At 46.9% G+C, this 13,805-nt stretch overlaps 1 protein-coding gene across 18 annotated transcripts in view; it reads right to left on the reverse strand.

Moving 5' to 3' along the window:
* Positions 1-5,749: 5,749 nt before the first annotated feature.
* The window catches only part of ADGRF5 (adhesion G protein-coupled receptor F5), a 129,456-nt gene continuing 121,400 nt past the window's right edge, over positions 5,750-13,805 (reverse strand). For 10 of the 18 annotated variants that reach the window (XM_013978015.3, XM_084968297.1, XM_084968307.1 and 7 more), the window contains 5 exons: positions 11,865-13,250; positions 10,287-10,328; positions 10,140-10,199; positions 9,192-9,276; positions 5,750-7,237 (listed from right to left, as the gene is read on the reverse strand). In XM_013978015.3, the coding sequence (XP_013833469.3) occupies positions 7,158-7,237; positions 9,192-9,276; positions 10,140-10,199; positions 10,287-10,328; positions 11,865-13,250 (1,653 nt within the window). In that variant the 3' untranslated portion in view covers positions 5,750-7,157. Of the gene's footprint in view, positions 7,238-7,877; positions 7,945-9,191; positions 9,277-10,139; positions 10,200-10,286; positions 10,329-11,864; positions 13,251-13,805 lie in introns of all 18 variants that reach the window. The other 8 variants (XM_084968306.1, XM_084968298.1, XM_084968310.1 and 5 more) reach the window with 1 other exon arrangement.

Here is a 13,805-nt window from a genome sequence, read left to right on the forward strand (position 1 = left end):
AGCTTACTGTCCCCTCCCCAAAGCTCCCCAGTGCTCAGTCTCTCTCTGCCTTTCAAAGACATAGTGGAAATAAATTTTCATTTGCATAATACTTGAACAGTTTTCCAAACAGTCTCCTGTAAATGATGTTTTTGGAAGCTTCACCACAGCCTTGAAAGGAACGAAGAATGATCCCCATTTTTCAGATGAGCAAACCAAGGACCAGAGGGGTTTCGTGAAGGGCCCAGGGGAGTGAGGAAAGGCAACTTCCGTTTCTGGAGCCATGATCTTTCTGCTATGTCCCCCCACCCAGACAGCAAGCTTGTCCTCCCAGAAAGAACGGTGATGGGGCTTTCTGGGCACCTCCTCCTGTCTGGGAAAAACGTGAAACTGATTTTCTGTGACCATGCTTCTGGATAAAGGGAAGTTTGCAGGGCACATCTCCATAGCCAAGGCCTCAAACAGATTCTACAGGGCAGTGTTAGATCCTTACTTTTCTTAAATGATCTGAATAAGGATCTTGTATAATCTCACCTATAGATTATGAGCATGTGAACATGATGAGATCTCACTGCCATGAGGAGATGACATTACCTGCCGAAGGTGAAGGGGTTTTGCAGATCCGATTAAGGTCCCTGATCACCTGATGTTGAGTTCATCTCGAGGGCTTGTCAGTGATCTCCAAGGGCACTTACAACAGTGTGGCTTTCATGCCAGCTCGGAGGGTCGGGAGTTACAGGGACGAGAAGTATTGGGGGAGCTTTATGGATTTAAGCCCTCTCCACCTGCCCATGTGTAGTGTCTCTGCAAAGACCAGCCCAGATAATGGGGTTTTACATTCACCTTCCTACCTTGCTGTTCATGTTGAGAAAGGAAGCAGAACAGAATACTTTTGTGTCTGATTTATGCCCTAAAGCAGTGTTTTCCGGTGCAGTCAGCTCTAGGTACAAGTGGCTTCTGAGCACTAGAATATGCTGGATGCCTGATGTGTGAAATACACAATAGGTTGTGAACACTTAGTAAAAAAAAAAAAAAAAAAAAAAAATGGAATGTTAGGATAGCTCATTAAGAAGTTTACATTCAGAGTTCCCGTCGTGGTGCAGCGGAAGTGAACCCGACTAGGAAACATGAGGTTGCAGGTTTGATCCCTGGCCTCATTCAGTGGGTTAAGGATCTGGCATTGCCATGAGCTGTCGTGTAGGTTGCTAGATGCAGCTCGGATCAGGCATTGCTGTGGCTGTGGTGTAGGCCAGCAGCTACAGCTTCGATTCGACCCCTAGCCTGGAAACCTCATATGCCGTGGGTGCGGCCCTAAAAAGACCAAAAAAAAAAAAAAAAAAAAAGAAGAAGTTTACATTAGGAGTTCCTGTTGTGGCTCAGTGGGTTAAGGACCTGACGTTGTCTCTGTGAGGATGCCAATTCCATCCCGGGCCTCGCTCAGTAGATTAAGGATTTGGCATTGCCACAGTCTGCAGTGTAGGCAGCAGATGTGGCTCATATCCCATGTTACTGCGACCGTGGCATAAGCCGGTGGCTGCAGCTCCCATTTAACCCTTAGCCTGGGGACTTCTGTATGCCACAAGTGCATCCATAAAAAGAAAAAAAAAAGAAAGAAAGAAAGAAAAATTAAAAAAGAAGTTTATATTAATTATGTCTTGAAACTCTATGATTTTGAATCTTTTGGGTTAAATCAAATGTATTACTGCAATTCATTTTACCTGCTTACTTTTTAAAGTGGCTCCTAAAAAATTTAAAATACACATGACGCACATTCTAGTTCTACCAGACAATACAGCTCTCCCAGTGTTCCTGAATAGTTCAAGGAAGGCTGCATTCCTTGTCATATAAAGTATTCATAGGAAGCAGGCTTTTCTTCCTGTTTATATGAATAAAGTATAAACTTATAAAGACAGGGGGGAAACATCTTCAAAATACAAAAATAAACATCTTCCTTCTAAAAGATGTATACGTTATCTTACAAAGAAAAACATCAGGGCACATGAGCAGAAAATTCCAGCCAAATTCCTGTGACCATGCAAGCACGGGATGGCAGAAGATTAACCCCTGAGAGAGGCTATGGGTCTCCTGAGGTATGAAAACTTTTCCAGTCCCAGGCACCGCCTGCAGAGGGCAGCACTGCATCGGATGGGGTTTGAAGAATGAGGAGTATCCAGCGCTGGAGGACGAATTTGACTTGATGTTTTTCTCTTTAAATTAAAAAATATTTTTCTTTTACACAAAATTTAAAGGTTAGTTTCCATTTACAGTTTTTACAGAGTGTTGGCTATGTTCCCTGTGCTGTACAATACTTCATGGTAGCCTATCTTACACCCAATGGGTTGCCTGCCCACTCCCTCACCCCTCTAATGTACCTCCCCCTACCCTGCGCCGGTAGCAACTCCTGTGTTCTCCGTATCTCTGCCTGCTTCTTTGCTTCTTTTTTTGTTCTATTCATTAGTTTGTTGTATTTTTTAGATTCCACGTAGAAGATATATACATGATATCATGCAATAGTTTTTTTTTTTTTTTTTTTTTTTGTCTTTTTGCTATTTCTTGGGCCACTCCCATGGCATATGGAGGTTCCCAGGCTAGGGGTCTAATCGGAGCCGTAGCCACCAGCCTACTCCAGAGCCACAGCAACGCAGGATCTGAGCCGCGTCTGCAACCTACACCACAGCTCACGGCAACGCCAGATCGTTAACCCACTGAGCAAGGGCAGGGACTAAACCTGCAACTTCATGGTTCCTAGTCAGATTCGTTAACCACTGCGCCACGACGGGAACTCCCATGCAATAGTTTTGACTTGCAGGTCACATCTGCACAGCTAAGGCTTCGTACAGATTCCACGGGCAGTGGTGGGTCCTTAAATTTGATTGTTGTTGTTGTTGTTGTTGTAACAGTCTAAAGACATATCTTGTATAATCTCATCTTGATTATGAGCAGGATCTATGAATATGATGAGATTGATGAATAGATTACATTACCTGGCAAAGGGGAGGGGAATTTGCCGATGTAATTCAGGTCCCTGATCACCTGACTTTGAGTTAATCTTGAGGGAGATGGCCCTGGTGGACCTGGCCTAATCAGGCTTCTAATCTTTTAGAAGCTGGGTCTGAAGATCAGAGCCCTTTGCAAGAAACTGACTTGATTGAATGTCCCTTGAAATAAGAAAGTTTTGGCTTGTGGAACTGACTTTACACACTTTGAAGAAGAGTATTAGGCACGTTCGAAGTGAATTAGACCACGCATCTCACTTGGAACCAACACCAGAGCCCAAGTTCTTCCTTCCCTTGGAAAATCTGTTGCGAAAAAGCCATGGGATCATCGCCAATTGAAAACTGGTGAACTCACAGCCCAACGCTGTGCTCCTGCTTTCATATAATTTACAGATTCACGGAACACTCTTTTATAATGTTGAATCCTGTGTCTCTTTTAGGATATTCTTGGCAAAGAGCAGTGGTTGAACTCATATCGCGCATTGAATAGAAGACCAGCATTTATTGCATTTCTCTAATTTTTTTTTGCATAGCTTCTCTGGAATTTGGATCCGGCACTGTGACATGAAAGGTGGGGTGGGGGTACATGCACGTCTGTGTGTGTGTGTGTGTTGTGGCTGAGGGAACATGCCACTGTTAATGAATGTGGCAGAGAGCCAGATCCACATCCTATGGAAACTGGCCAGAGGTTCCTACTATTACAGAGGCTCCCTGCACAAAGGCACACACAGCGATTCCCAAAGGATCCCTTTGAAAAGTGGGTGAGAGATCATTGGTCTTTCTTTCTTCCTTTTTTTTTTTTTTTTTTTTTTGCTTTTTAGGGCAGCACCCACAGCATATGGAGGTTCCCAGGCTAGGGGTCCAATCAGAGCTGTTGCTCCCAGCCTACACCACAGCCATAACAACATCAGATCCCAGCCACGTCTGCAACCTACACCACAGCTCACGGCAATGCTGGATCCTTAACCCACTGAGTGAGACCAGGGGTTGAACCCACAACCTCATGGTTTCTAGTCAGATTCATTTCCGTTGCACCACAGCAGGAACTCCTTGTTGGTATTTCTTGTTTCGTGGTTTTGAACTTGAGAACCACAGCCTTCTCCCAAGTGCTGTGCTTTCCTTGGCCGGTCACGTCAAGGTGGCCGTACCAGCAGTGTGCTGTCTAACCCTGCCTCGGTTCTCCTGGATAGAGCCTGAGGAACCAAAGCAGCAGAGGTGTTCTTCCTAATACCTTAATCCAGTGCTCGCTTCGGCAGTGCATATACTAACAGCTCAATCCAACTCAATGGATCCTCCAAGCTAACCTTTGGCTCTATCTTCTCAGGTCTGAGTTCTGCCCAAAGTTGATCGTTCCCTGGAGCATTTTAAACTTGACAATTCTTTCCTTCAGGGACTTTATTTTATTTATTTATTTATTTATTTATTTTGTCTTTTTGCTATTTCTTGGGCTGCTCCCGCGGCATATGGAGGTTCCCAGGCTAGGGGTTGAATCGGAGCTGTAGCCACTGGCCTACACCAGAGCCACAGCAACGCGGGATCCGAGCCGCGTCTGCGACCTACACCACAGCTCACGGCAACGCCGGATCGTTAACCCACTGAGCAAGGGCAGGGACCGAACCCGCAACCTAATGGTTCCTAGTCGGATTTGTTAACCACTGCACCACGACGAGAACTCCCAGGGACTTTAAATAATGAACTATTTATGGAATAATGATGTGACAATTTGCAGGCCAATGTGGGCATGGATGTCCATGTCATCTGTGAATAGGCGAGAAAAAAGGCTCATTTCCTTGAAACTTTAGGACATTTGTTTCATCCTCCCTCCACATAAAGAAAAGAGAGGCAAGGAGTTCCCGTCATGCAGCGGAAATGAATCTGACTAGGAACCATGAGGTTGTGGGTTCGATCCCTGGCCTTGCTCAGTGGGTTAAGGATCCGGTGTTGCCGTGAGCTGTGGTGTAGGTTGCAAATGTGGCTCAGATCTGGTGTTGCTGTGGCTGCAGACTGGTGGCTGCAGCTCTGATTAGATCCCCTAGACTGGGAATCTCCATATGCTACGGGTGTGGCCCTGAAAGAACAAAAAGATCAAAAAAAAAAAAAAAAAAAAAAAGAAAGAAAGAAAGAAAAAGAAAAAAGGAAAAGAGAGACAGTAGTAGAATTTAAAACTCAAAATAGGAGTTCTCGGGTGTTCCATTTGTGACATGCAGTAGGTTAAGGATCTGGCATGGCTGCAGCTGTGGCTCAGATTCAATCCCTGGCTTGGGATCTTCTGCCTGTGGAAGGCATGGCCAAAAATAAATAAATACATAAAAGGAGAAGGAAGGGATTTTAAAGAGTTAAAATATTAAATGAAAACTTTTGAACCTCGATAAATAAACAGTGGCTGAATTTCACCCTCGTGTCCTTTTTCTTTCCGAGAGTGGGGTCTATTTAGATTCATCTTTAGGAAGACTCTACAACCCACATTTTCAGAGAAGCCCCCCATTTTTATTTTGTTGGATTTTTCTCCCTGGGATGAGATTTTGATTTGGAATTTTTGGTGGCTGTAGCTACAGCACCTGGTCAACTTTGATATGGATGTGATTTTAATAACTATTTGTATTTGTATGAGGCACATACACACAAGCAACACACACGCAGACACAAAATTCACAAACACGCTCCACCATCTGTTCATCACGGTAAAGTACCATTAGGAGCACAGATTAGTCAGCTGGATAATTTTTTCCAGATGATGTCCTAGGGGTTGGAATAAACACAACTTAGACAAGTAGAACATTCTTAATGTATATTGGTCTGGGAACTTAAGAACGGAAAGAACTGATACATAGAGAGCTATACAACACACCGAGGGCCTCACGTCCACAGCAATCGCCACAATAATAATATACAATGCCGCAAGATCGTTAAAAATCCATTCTATCCTGCACAGAAAAGTACCTGGTTAAAGCTGTTAAATACAATATGTGACCGTTGGGGCGGGCGGGCGGGGGGAGGGGGGGTCATTGCTTTCCGTGCAACACATGACGTTTGGAAATGAATGGAGATAAAAAAAAACTATTTTTGCTTTCCAAAAAGGGGAACAAAATGAAACATAAGGCTTTCGTTCTAAACTATAGAAGGTTATCAGCTGTTGGTCTGCTTCGATCTATTAAAGCACGGTTATCACACTTATTCTGCATATTCATTCCGCACCCATCCCACAGAACTTAACATACAGCAGTAGATATGGTATGTGATTAGCATCGCGGGGATCATGTGCGCTTCCATGAATTTTTTGTCAATAGTATGGTCCACGTGAAAGCATCCTGACATCATTTCCTCCCTACTTTTTTTCACTACCTGTTTTTAGTCTTTCTTACCTAAGAAAATACCAGGAAGACACTGAACCCTTATAGTTAACTTTCTCCAAAATGGAACCTTTTTGTTTGTTTGTTTGTTTAGGGACACATCCTTGGCATATGGAAGTTCCCGGGCTAGGGTTTCAACTGGAGCTATAGCTGCCAGCCTACGCCACAGCCACAGCAACTCTGGATCCCAGCAGAATCTGCGATCTACACCACAGCTCACAGCAACCCTGGATCCTTAATCCACTAAGTGAGGTCAGGAATCAAACCGGCATCCTCATGGGTACTCGTTGGGTTTGTTTCCACTGAGCCACAACGGGATCCCCTGGAGCCATTTCTGAATTCTCAACGTTGCAGCATCTGAGTAGTAATTATATTCAATCTTTAATGTAGACATCTTAACATGTGGTCTTTATGTTGTTTTTCTCTGTCTCCCTCCCTCCCTTCCCAGAATTTACTGAAGTATTTCCTAGGTATTAGTATTTTGTTTATTATTTTAATCAAAGCCTATCTGTGGGCCCAAGGTGTGAAAAGTAAAAATGTCTCTGAGATCCTATTTTACAATATAGACAGAGAAGTCGGTGTGAGTTTCACTTAAATACTATACACATTTGGCATCTCACAGGGGGTGGGGATGTGACAGCAAAATAAATGTAACAATTCCTTTTCGTCTGTCTTTACAAAAGAAAGTGCCTTCCCTAATGAAAAAGTCTCTTCAGCATCTGCTCCCAGAAGCCGGTGGAGGAAACATTTTACCCATGGCTTGGAAAGGACCTCTTTTTCGAAGCACATCCACTGTCCCCCAAGAGGTCCCTGGGGCTGGATTTTCCCGTTCTTAGTTGAGCAACGAATAGGCACTGGATGTATTTTCCAGGGATGAGCTGGTGGTTTCTGGGGTGGAAACGTTGTATGTCCCTGAAAAACAGCACAGCTGCTCAGCAGAAAGGCAACTCTTCGGGATCCCTGGGCTGTGAACCTCGGCTAATAGCCCAGGGGGCGCCCTACTCCACGAGCCAGGGGAGCTCAGGCCATGCCTGGAAACCAACCCATGCCTGCCCTCCCCCAAAGATCCAGAAGTTCTGGAAAACAAACAAAGCTGTCCTCAAGCATGCGTGGCAGCCGGCAAGACAAGCACGAACTACAACACATCACACCAGCAGCCAGATTTGTAACAAAGGACAGGGAGCGGGGCCAGGCAAGCCCTGGGCAGGCCATCACATGCACGGGTCTGGGGCCCTTGGCATAAGGAGCCTTTCCCGTCCCCTGTGGTTGGTGTGACATGGGCAGGGGCCTGGAGGCCGAGCTGGAAGGCGAGTGGGTAAAGGGAAAAACAGAAAGAAAAGAAAAAGACCCGGAGAGAAAAGGCAAGATCAGAAAAGGAGCGGGCGTCCAGGGAAGGCAGGAGAAATGCTGAGGGTGGGTGCTGGGGTGGAGGGGGGAGGCCTGGGAGCAAAGGCACAGGCTCTCATCAGCAGGGAGCTGGGGGCCGGGGCCGAGCACCGGGAGAATAGGGGGTGTGTGTTGGGCAAGGGACACGACACAGTACCCGCCCTACCATTAGATGGGCGAACTGCCACCGCTAACAAGATTTCCATCATTGTCTGGGGAGCCCTTTGGGGCTGCTGACAACATAAACCAAAGTTACAGTGATTATGGAAACTTGAGGAACCGGAAAGGAATTCTGGTACCTTTTCCCTGGTTGGGAGTGGGGAGGGGATGACATGGGACAGGGTTCCAGCTTACCAGAATGGCTGACACCCACTGCCCTAAGTCATTACCATTCTTGTTTTTTTTTTTTTGTCTTTTTAGGGCCACACCCACGGCATATGGAAGTTCCCAGGGTAGGAGTCGAATTGGAGCTGTAGCTGCCGGCCTACACCACAGCCACAGTGTGGGATCCGAGTTGCATCTATGACCTACACCACAGCTCACAGCAACGCTGGATCCTTAACGCACTGAGTGAGGCCAGGGACCGAACCTGCATCCTCGTGGATGCTAGTCAGATTCACGTCTGCTGAGCCACAACGGGAACACCCCATTACCATTCTTTATCTTATATCTCCAAGGTGGAAATTTTCCACATGTTCCTAATAGAATAGCTAACTTAGGTGATCCCACATAATCTGTGTGTGCAGTTTTAGAAGTGTCGATATAAAATAAGCATACTCCAAAAAGAAAAGACATGACGCTCACAGCCTGGGATCCTACAGTAGGATTCTCTAAATCTAGTCTTTGCTGCACCATAACCCAGAAACATGATGCGATAATATATAAGGTGAATTGAGAAGAACTCTGTGTTTGACCAGGCCAGCAATCAACAGTTCCCATTTTTTTTTTTTTTTTTTGTCTTTTGTCTTTTTGTCTGTTGTTGTTGTTGTTGCTGTTGTTGCTATTTCTTGGGCCGCTCCCGCGGCATATGGAGGTTCCCAGGCTAGGGGTTGAATCGGAGCTGTAGCTACCGGCCTACACCAGAGCCACAGCAACGCGGGATCCGAGCCGCGTCTGCGACCTACACCACAGCTCACGGCAACGCCGGATCGTTAACCCACTGAGCAAGGGCAGGGACCGAACCCGCAACCTCATGGTTCCTAGTCAGATTCGTTAACCACTGCGCCACGACGGGAACTCCTACAGTTCCCATTTTTATGACGGATAGAGTTTTGATGGAGAGCTGAAAGCCAATGCCCTCTGTACCAACCTCCTTGTTGTCTGGGGAAATATAAACACGTTCTTGCATTTAACCCCTGCCCCAGGTAACGCCTTTGTGGGCAAATGCCATGAAGGAGGGAGTGGGAACATAGGGGTGAGCCTGTTCCCAGGGCAAATGTGTTTGGGTCAACCCACGAAACATCTAGAAGTCACCACGTACCTGTTTTGCCAAACAGATTGTTAAATCTTCTTGATATGGGAGAACTCATGGAAAATACAGGCGTGGATGAAGCTAGAGAGGTTGACTAGAAAAAAAGAAAGAATTACAGGGCAACTGTGTTAGAACAAGGCCCAGTTTGGATGCCTAGGACGATTCATTTGCTGCCCTCTAGTGGTCACGGTCTGCATCTTTTGGCTCCCTTTAAGGGGTGAGCCTGGGGGAGCCTGAATTTCTTCTTCACACAAATTATGCAGGGAAGTCACCTTTTGAAACACTGGCATATCATCACCAGTATTTGCGAAGTAGCTTTCAAATACATGTTTTACTACTTGAAAGGGTTTATCATCTTTTGTGAAAACCAATATATTTGAGTGCAACAGTTATTTTCCAAAATGAACTATAGAAAACTCTTTTTCAAATTGTGTTCTTTATTGCCTTGAGTTTCCCCAGAAAATTATTTCTCATGGACATTTTGTTTTAACCCTCAGTTGATATTATCTGTGCTATTTAGCCCCTTTCACCCCTATTTAATGATGGAGGATGCATCTTAATTATAGTTCCATCCCACGGCTGTCTTTAATAGGCAGAAGCAGGTAAGAAACAAACATAGTGGAATAATCTATGCTAAAATTGGCAGTGGAGAGAGAGGTTTTTTTGTTTGTTTGTTTGTTTTGTTTTTGGGTCTTTTTAGGGCCACTCCCACAACATATGGAAGTTCCCAGGCTAAGGGATGAGTCAGAGCCAGCCTACACCACAGCCCCAGCAATGCCAGATGTGAGCCACGTCTGCAACCTGCACCACAGCTCCCAGCAATGCCAGATCCCACTGGGAGAGGCCAGGGATGGAACCTGCATCCTCATGGATCCTAGTCAGGTTCATTACCCCCAAGCCACAACAGGAACTCCAGAAAGAGGGGGGTTTGACAGTCTCTACAAAGGAAGCATTTACCTTTGAGTGCTGTGAAGACCATCTTGACAGTGAAAACTTATTCAGCAAGGCTCCCTGTACCTGCATTTGTTTAGAAGAAACCATTGTCTATTAAACACGTCACCACACTGCAGACGTTTCTAGGAACATGACTGTCATTATTCTTACCTTCTGATCCCAGAGGCATCCAAAGAGTAAAATGAATAATCCCTGCCAAAAAGAATTGGGAAGAAGTACATCATAATCACATTAATTATATGAATCATACTCCAGTCTAGCAAACTAGGAACTATTTTTTTTTTTTTTTTTGTCTTTTTGCTATTTCTTGGGCCGCTCCCGCGGCATATGGAGGTTCCCAGGCTAGGGGTCGAATCGGAGCTGTAGCCGCCAGTCTACGCCACAGCCACAGCAACGCGGGATCCGAGCTGTGTCTGCAACCTACACCACAGCTCATGGCAACGCTGGATTGTCAACCCACTGAGCAAGGGCAGGGATCGAACCCGAAACCTCATGGTTCCTAGTTGGATTTGTTAACCACTGCGCCACGTCGGGAACTCCGAACTATTATTAACCTGAAATAGAATCTGTACCTCTTTCTATTTCTGTGGGTTTGGTCCAGTACATGATAAGGACAGGGTGGTTCCACACCAACCGGGGCTGAAGTGTTACAATGTTATAAGGATATTTTCTAGGGCTGAAGTGTTACAATGTTATAAGGATATTTTCTATTTCCCTCTTTCCACCCAATTGCGAACTGGAGGTCCTGCTGGTTATGCTATTAAACACACCTCTGACGTCTACAGTAGCCCTCACACAGGGGTGACGAGGACATAGGGTGGAATAATCAGTCCTTCTAGTCAAAGCATATGATAAACACCATTCGACATAAGCCTTAGAGTTCCGTGGACCCAGCCGCAGAAGTTAAGATTTGCATGGTCTTGGTAGGAGCACCTAGGACAATGCCTCAGTGTCACCTTCAGGTGCCCTCTGCCTCCTCACTAGCTTGTGGGGCCCTGGGCTTCCCCTTTCTCTACCAGTTGAATCAGAATTAAGCCTCCCCTCCCTTGTGCTCAAGGCTTGTTGTCTGTACCTCTGTTAAAACCCTCCTAACAATGCGCCTCTGTACAGATAATCAGTTCTGTACAGAGAGGAGGTCTTTTTCCTTGTTGTGTAATAGAGCAGAATGTCTCCGTAGAGCATCCATTATTTCATAGTTCAGCAAACTTTTCCAATGAAGACATGTATCTCACTCACCTAATGGTTACGGCACACCTGGTCTGTGCCAAGGTCTTTGTAGGCACGAGGGTTACAGTGATAAGACAGATGCTGCCCCCGACCTCATGAAGGCAGCGCTCATTTCATGGGCGTGCACATTACCTGGAGAGATTGTTTGGTTTCATGGTGGTGTTTTCATTTAGGAAATACGAGGCAGCAGCAGCGAGATAATGTTGGATAAATAGCGAGATCCAACGTAGGTAAGGGACTTTCCTCCTGCTTCTCTTATCAGGGCATTTAGCAGAGAGCTGCGCTTGCAACTAAATGATAGTGCAGGTGATAAGAGGGGTGAGGATCCATGGGAGCAGAGGAATGCGCCCTTTCTCTTTCATCCCGTTCTTGTCATTACCGTCCTCGAGGGCCTTCTCTGAACTCAAACCCTTCCCCGTTCCTACTCCTGTTTGTGTTTCTATGACTCGTCTGTCTCCCTAGCATGGATGCTGCGTGGGCGGGCTGCGCTGCAGCACGTACCTGGAAGGCATTGAGGAGGGTGAATACAATGTGGAACACGGCATTGCTCCCCTCGAACACGGTGGCCAGCCCGAACCCCCAGGTGAGCCCCAAGAGCGGCGTGAGGACCCCAATGCTCTTGCTGATCTGGAACAGGCTGCTCTTCTCCTGCTTGCTGGGCTTGTCCCCGATGGACGGTCTCAGGATCTTGGCGATGACCACGACCGTGATGGTCATATTCACCACCACGATGATCAGCGCTGGGATGACGAAGGCCAGCAGGGCCTTGGTGTCCTCCCAGTTGAGCCAACAGGCATTCTTCCTGGTGTAGACCTCCCGGGGCTGGGTGGCCCCCACCGTGATGGTGGAGATGACCAGCGGGCAGCCGTAGCCGAGAGAAAAGGCGATGGCCTTCTGGACGGACTTGCTGGTGTCGTGCAGGATGAAAACCAGGCGGTAGAACAGCATGAGGCCCAGCGTCAGCATCCAGAAGAAGACGCTGAGGTAGAAGAAGTGGACGAAGAAGGTGGCGGCCACACAGGCCGTCTCGTTGAGCGGGAAGTGGTGGTCGTGGACGGCGGCGGCCACCATGAACCAGATGTCGGCGACCAGGAGGGAGGCGGCGATGTTGACGATGCAGATGTGACGCATGGAGGAAGTCCGGTTCTTGGTCACCGATTTCCACACCACGGCTTCCACTGCGAGGCAGGCCGCTAAGCTCAGGATGGAAAAACACAACCCAATGTAGGAGATGATATCCAGGAGGATTTTCAGCAGAGAGCCAGGGTCCGGGGAGTCGGGGGACATGAGGATAGAGAATGAGGTCAGGTGGTCACAGCTGCAGGACACGCTGTCCTCGGTGACCTCTTTCACATAGCACCCGCTGCTGTCCCAGCCCCCCGTGTGGTTGTTGAGGTTGAAGTTCCAGAAGACGCACAGCGGGACCCTGCCCGAAGGGTCGTTGTTCTTGAAAGTCATCGAGATCCTGAACGGCGTGGTGATCTTGTGGCTGACAGTGGTGGTCATCACTAAGCTGTTGGCAAAATTCTTTCCCTGGACATCTTGGTCAAGGATGCTCTGGAGGGTCGGGAAAGCCACGGTGACGATAAAGGACTCAGGCTGCAAGTATTTCAGCTCGTTCTCATCAATGCTCACATTGCCCCAAAGGTCAGAGTCTAAGAAGACAAAGCCCTGCTTGTAGGACGTGGGGAGGCCCGATCTGATGACCATGCTCTTCATCTGCACGTTAGGCTGGGAGATGATGCTATCTTCTGAGCGAAAGGCTCGGGAGAACCGTTCCACGGAATCCAGAAGCTGTGAGCTCTGATTTGTCTTTTGCTCTTGTGACATCTTCCAGGAGTTCAGGATGGTCTTGCTGAGGATGACGTTGACCGTGGAGAGAAAGTGCTGTAATGGACATGGCGTGGGATCAAACCAACCCGGATTTTTGTCAATCATAAGGGGGGGGGGGAGACAAAAGAAAATCTTCCCAGAAACTGATCAAGTGCACATAGGCAAGAGGAAAAGAGAAGAGAAAAATGCGGCATCGCAGGCTGTGAGGAGCCACAACCTCTTTTGGAGGGACTTAGCAGAGGAGGGGTCCCCATGATAGGGGGACTTTGAGAAACTTTTAGCCATGGTCACAGGGAGATCCACCCCTCACCGCTCACTGGGACTAACTCAGCAGGATGGCAGAGGCTGTTTATTAATTGTTTTATTTGATTTTAAATCTCAAGCCTGTAAATGCCATTTGGTGGGTCGAGTTTTCACCAGCAAGGGTGAGGTGGTCTTGGAAGACCCTCTCAAATGCTGAGCATCAGATGAGCAATGGGAGTGTTGTATCTTTCTCTTTTTTTGCCAAACATTTGGACTTTCTCTCCCATAAATTTGGGACTGTCATTTTCCATTGGTGACTTCTCTCAAGGGGGAGAAGTGACTTCTTTTCTCCCCTCCTTTGACTTG

This window comes from Sus scrofa, chromosome 7 (genome assembly GCF_054392235.1).
Source record: "Sus scrofa isolate SSC_HxYL_T2T_F1_AM1 chromosome 7, Sscrofa_HxYL_maternal_Yorkshire_Landrace_v2.0, whole genome shotgun sequence".
Lineage (NCBI taxonomy): Eukaryota > Metazoa > Chordata > Mammalia > Artiodactyla > Suidae > Sus > Sus scrofa.